Genomic DNA, 6,044 nt, shown 5'->3' with positions numbered 1-6,044 from the left:
ATAATAAAAATGAAAAACAAGTTATAAGGGCATAATAGTCTTTTCAAAGTAGATAGGGACCAAAATCATTAAAAATATCCAAAATTATACCACTAATACAACACTAAATGTTTTAAATATTTTTGGACCGAAAACATATATTTTTGACAACCAAAATACTATTTTTGCAATTTTATCTATTTATTATATAATATTGATTTATTTTTGGATTTAAAATAAAGAACACAAACTAAGAAAAGTCATCTCAATATGATGACCTAATGTTTCATTTTTTAAAACATCATTGCTATCAAAGTAGCTCCTTTCTCAAATCAAAATGTCACTTAGGGTTGTTGAAATAGAGAACTTCTCTTCTTTTCTCTTCTTTATTTTTTCTTTCTTTGCCAAAACACACAATGTAAGTTACAAATCGTAATAACTACTTCTTAATGACGTTAAAACCTTGTTATTACCATAACTATGATTTTGTTTTTATTTATGATAAAAATAATAAAATTTGGAAAAATATATAGAAAACGTTGTATAATTTTAAGATCAAACATTGAATAATAAAGATAACATGATTGAATTTGAATCATTTTCGTTGCAACTCTATCATTCCCCCTTCATCTTTTATTCCATCTGTCATATGTGTTACGGCGGAGGGAACTCCATTCCTAGCCACAAATCGATTTTTTCTCTTCCTACTCCATCCCAAAACTATGAAAATGACAATTTTTCTATCTCACAACATCTGATACATTTTCTTTTTATTAAAATGCTTAAAAATGGAGACTAAATAAATAACTCAGAAACAAACATTACAACTAAATAAATAATATAATACTATAAAGATACAACTAGTAGTCTAAGTTGGGTACGTAAGTATTTAAAATATGTTCCACAAGATCTAATCGAAGATTGTTGTGAGTTTCTTGACAACGCAATTCCTCAATAGCATCTTGATTTACTTCTAGACCTTTTTGATCAGTTGGACGATCGTTTTCTAAAAACGAACATATTGCTAGACCTTCATCTTTTAAAATCATATTGTGTAATATAATGCAAGCATACATTGTATTTTTAATTTTTCTAGGATCCATTGCCCGTGCAGGGTTTCGAAATACACGCCAACTACTTTTAAGGACACCAAAAATTTGTTCCATGTCCTTCCTTGCTAATTCATGTGTTGCATTGAACTTTTTTCGTTTATCTTCATCTAGATAGGTAAATGCTTTCACAAAAGTAGCCCAATTGGGGTAAATCTCATCGGCAAGATAATAACCATGCTTGTATTGTACTTTGTTAACCTGGAAAGGACACGTGGGTGCGGTTCCATTTAATTCTTCATTGAATAATGGCCACTGATTGAGAACGTTGATGTCGTTGTTGGAACCAGCGACATCAAAGAATGCATGCCAAATCCATAAATCTTGCGAGACTACTGCTTCGAGCATAATCGTCGGGAACTCAAGATCACCTCTCATGTATTGGCTTCGCCATAGTGTTGGGCAATTCCTCCAAGTCCAATGTGTATAACCAATGCTCCCTAGCATTCCAGGAAATCCATATTTGGATTCATGTGCTGCATACAAAAGTTGGATGTCACTAACAGTCGGTTTACGCAAATATTCTTGTCCATACAATTGAATAATACTTGTACAAAAGTTTTGCAGACTTTCACGTGAAGTTCTTTCGGACAAACTCAAGTATTCATCATATTCGTTAGGAATTGTCCCGTATGCTAGTTGACATATCGCAGATATGCATTTTTGTAACGGACTAAAACCCCTTTTGCCTCTAGCATCCCATGATAATCTAAAATATGGAAATTCTCTCTCCATATCATCAACTATTCGTAGGAATAATTCTCTTCGCATTCGGAATCCTTTTTTGAACATCTCATCACCATATACAGGATTCTCACCGAAATAATCTTGCACGAGTCGATCATGTGAAGCTTCACGATCTGTTGTTGTATTTATTGGCTCGCTTGAACTTGCAGTATCATGAAAAAGAAGGAATGTAGCTTGAGCAATTGTTGACAAAATGTGACTATTACACACATATGTATTAGATGAGGACCCATTGTCTGAACTTGATGATGAAGATAAATGCCAATATGAAGAATACGCAAAATCTGAACTTGATGAAGAAGATGATGAATCCATTTGGCTAAGCAATCTCACAACTTCACCTTCAGCACCACTCAACCTATGATTCCCAAAGAGAGGCAAAGAACAAATTTAATAAGGGACTTTCTTGCAATTTCAATATTTTAATTAAATTACGATTTTATTTTCTAAAAGTAACTAGACAATACTTTTTTATTATAATCCCATTTGGTTTTAGTGAGCTTTTATTATGCTTACTTTTTTAGTTTTGTAATAGTGAATTTGTATTTAGATGGAATAGATATATAGTTCATAAGAAAAAGCACTTTATTCCATTCCATCCAACCAAACAGACCCTTTAGTGTATCATAAATTTTAAAAAAGATTGCATGACTTACTTTGAACTCTGAAGTTTTCTTTTCTTGGAAATCGTTTCTACGGATGAAGATTCATCTTCCAAATTTTCCTTATTAAACTCTTCATTTGGTAGAAGAAGCATGGCATTATTTACAGGTTCCTTCCTGTTGACTTCCACATAGTCAACCAAATTACCTGCATCTGCCCCCTCTATTGCTTCAGCCAAACCCATCCCTTTCCTTTTTACACTGAAGTAACAAACATATGTCCACTTGTTAAAGAACCAGTTACATGTTTATGTCAAAAAAAATTAGTACAAAATTAAAAAATTAAGCTGACCAAAGAATTTCCTTGTCCTTCAGGATTCGAGTTGACTCGGATGGTGGTAACACAAAGCCATCCATCTGCAACAGCAAAAGGTTAACGTTCATTACAGTATCTTTTTTCATCTCCATTTGTAAAGTACTAGGTTGGATGTAACATCACATTCACATCCTAAATTACTTGTGATTCTCAACTGTGATCCCTTTATAAACCATTTTCCCACCATTAGTTTAATTGTTTTGGAGGTTATTTGGGCCCATTTGCAGTTTAAGAATTCAGCATCCTCATTACATATGGTATGAGAGATTAGGTTTGATTTTGTTAGATGCCTTTCAGCTTAACCTGTAAATTATGAGGAGATAGTTTTAGTTTCTGTTCAAAGCTCAAAAGGGTTTAGGTATTTGAAGCTTATTTACACTGGTTTGATGTTCAATAGAAGAATTTAGCTTGCATAACTTAGAATTGTAAACAGATGCTAACAAAAGAGCTCTGAGAATTGTAAACGACGGATTATTTATTATCAAGAAAGGTTCTCTGATTATTTATTATTATCTTTTTAAATGAAACTGAGAAGAGTATGTTTACTTTTTACGCCAAATTAGCTTTGAAAAAAAAACTCATCACCTTCGTTGATATGCAATTTAGAGTGAAATTAGGTTTTGTGCATTTCTGCATTAGCATTGATAGATTGGGGTAGATAGGGAAAGAGAATTACGTAGAGGAGGATGCCATTAGGGCACGAATCATGAAGGTTGAAATTGTGAAGAAGATGATTGCAGACGTCGGAGATTTTCTGATGTTGGTTTGGTTCAACTAGAAGCCAACTCTGGTTCATACCGTCGGATCGTTGTGTTTCGCTAAGAAGCGAACCATCCTCGAACACCAAACGAAGCCTTATCGACTGCGTCTCCATTTGTAACAACACTCTGTACACTTGGATAGAGCACAAGTAAGCCTTAAAACCCCATCAATCATCATCATAAACCTCTGTAGCAGAGATCAGAAGGTGTTCGGATAGGTAAAAAAAGAGGGCTTATTGGTGTTTGGATTTCATACATTAAAAATTAAAATTAATTTAATGTGGTGGAATAAACTAAATAAGTTAATTTTAAAAAGTAGAGAAAATTATAAATTTAACCAAATATACTAATTACTTTGTAGAAAATAGCAAAAAAAAAATCAAATTACAAAATTAGCCCTTAAAATCGTAGATAGATTAAGTCCATCTGCGATTTCGCATTTCCATCTGCGAACGTTCGCAGATGGAACAATCCATCTGTGATTTGGTGTTTTCCATCTGTGATTTCATAGAGTTTTAGTATAAAAAGTTTTTTTTCTTCATTTTTCACTATCTTTTTTAGAGAAACTCTCTCTCTCTCTACGATGTCCTTACACCCCGCTCCCGAGTTCAACTTAAGGAGAGAAAATAAAGGAAGTAGGTGGAAATGAGAGGAAAGTAAGAGAGATTGATGCTCCCGAGTTTCATTAAAGGAAGGAAGTGGAAGGATCATTTTCCCTCCTAACTTTCCTTCCGATTTGGGAGGATTTGAAAAGAAAGAATAAAATGTTTAACTTTTCTTCCATTTCTCTCCAACCCGGGAGCACAAAAAACAAATTTGTTTTCCTTTCTTTTCTCTTCTTTTCTCTTTTTACTTTCTTTTCTCTTCTCTTCTTTTCTTTGCTTCAACTCGGGAGCAGGGTGTTAGAGTCATAATGGACGATTTCTTCAACAATCCCGAAAATATGGTAACATCTTAAACCAGAACCATAAATAAGGTTATTTCGTAGTCAAACCCTATCAACTTCATAGTAAAAAAAATAATAAGAAAAAAAAACAAAAAAAATCATAAAATCGCAGGTGAAACGAGAGGAAATCGCAGATAGACATAATTCATCTGCGATTTTAGGTTGGAAAAGGGGTATATATACAGCGAAAAATAAAAATAATAATAAAATAATAAAAACCACCTGTGAACGTACAAGTGGCTAAAGCACATCTGTGCTTTAGCCACTTGTACGTTCGCTGATGGCATGGCGAAATCGCAGATGGCTTATACGCATCTGCGATTTTAGTGGCTAAAAATGCAATTTGGGTTTTTTTTGGCTATTTTCCACAAAGTAATTAATGTATTAGGCTAAATTTGCAATTTTCTCTAAAAAGTATCGTTTTGCTTATAGTTTATTTCTAATCCAAACACTTAAAAATTAATTTATTGTGGTGGGATAAACTAAATAAGCTAATTTTAAAAAGCATCCTTTTGCTTATAACTTATTTCTAATCAAAACACTTTTGCAAAAGTTGATTTCTCACACCGCTATAAGCTAATTTATCCAATTGGGATTGTTTATTTAAGGGTTATTGTCACTGTAACCCAACTAACTATTGAGTTTTGGTTTAAAAGGTCCTTGATGTATTTTTTTGGTAGTTCAAATCACTAAAATTACATTTGACCTGTTAATTATACCAATAATATATTTTTATCGGTTTTACCGGTTACCATATCGTAAAGATCGGTCAACTCTCCATGTGATCCAAGTCTACAAAGCCACGTGACAGTGACATTTTCAACAAACCCACCACCAAAAGCTTTGACTCTATAATTTCTACAACTTCCCATCATCATCATTTCAACTTTTTTTTCATTCTCACCTTGTTTCAAGACACCTCTTCTTCCAAGTTGATTAATGAAACACACAAGGAAACCTCCACAATCACGGCCACCGTTGTATGCAGTGGTGAGTTGTCCTCTCAGCATCACTAACAGTACCACCACCAACAACATAAAGTGTTATCACGTCCATTCAGTACTCAAGACCTTCCAATCATACCTTGACATTGTTGGGTTTTTATGTACTATAACACTCCTATGGTGCACATACAACCCTAATAGCTTTGGATCTAAGTTTTCTCTAATTATACATGCAATAAAATTTCCGAAGCATGAAGCCTACAACTAGCATACAATTTTGACATATAAATCATAAAAGTAAGTTAGAAGATTACCTCTTGTTGTAGCTTGTTGAATTTGGCCTTTCAAGAGCTTAGCACCCCAAGTGTTGTGCCTCAAACAAGTCACAAACATCATGAACAATTTGAAGACAAATGAGAGAGAGGTTAGGCACCAAAAATCGTCCATACTCTTGCAATGTCACTCTCAGGTCCCATTTTGGCTAAAGGGGTTACACATATATAGTGTAGAATTCCAAGAGTTATATGTAACTCTAATTCTTACACTTAGGCTTATGGTCCATAACTTATATGGACTAATA

At 33.6% G+C, this 6,044-nt stretch overlaps 1 protein-coding gene across 4 annotated transcripts; it reads right to left on the bottom strand.

Annotated features, from left to right (window-relative positions):
* Positions 1-807: 807 nt before the first annotated feature.
* LOC145129799 (uncharacterized) lies at positions 808-3,810 on the bottom strand. 4 transcript variants are annotated; one of them, XM_079064611.1, is made up of 5 exons: positions 3,490-3,810; positions 2,790-2,854; positions 2,492-2,698; positions 1,637-2,193; positions 808-1,564 (listed from the first exon to the last, which is right to left on the bottom strand). In XM_079064611.1, exons 1-5 carry the CDS (start codon positions 3,685-3,687, stop codon positions 840-842), a joined length of 1,752 nt encoding a protein of 583 aa, XP_078920737.1. In that variant the 5' UTR covers positions 3,688-3,810; the 3' UTR covers positions 808-839. The 4 variants fall into 4 exon arrangements, with proteins under 4 accessions (XP_078920737.1, XP_078920739.1, XP_078920736.1 ...); XM_079064613.1 differs by having other exon boundaries at positions 1,907-2,193; XM_079064610.1 differs by having other exon boundaries at positions 808-2,193.
* Between the last annotated feature and the right edge of the window lie 2,234 nt (positions 3,811-6,044).

Source organism: Lactuca virosa, chromosome 8 (assembly GCF_052849685.1).
Source record: "Lactuca virosa cultivar CGN04683 chromosome 8, Lactuca_virosa_CGN04683_v6, whole genome shotgun sequence".
Taxonomy (NCBI): Eukaryota; Viridiplantae; Streptophyta; class Magnoliopsida; order Asterales; family Asteraceae; genus Lactuca; species Lactuca virosa.
Note: the sequence above shows the minus strand (reverse complement) of the source record. Positions and strands in the feature narration are given on the sequence as shown.

Excerpts from the sequence above, each read along its gene's own strand:
- LOC145129799 (XM_079064610.1), bottom strand. The coding sequence starts at position 3,687 with ATGGAGACGCAGTCGATAAGGCTTCGTTTGGTGTTCGAGGATGGTTCG. Across the intron at positions 2,855-3,489 it reads CTAATGGCATCCTCCTCTAC|ATGGATGGCTTTGTGTTACC; the intron begins GTAATTCTCTTT and ends TTGCTGTTGCAG. Across the intron at positions 2,699-2,789 it reads AAGGACAAGGAAATTCTTTG|TGTAAAAAGGAAAGGGATGG; the intron begins GTCAGCTTAATT and ends TTGTTACTTCAG.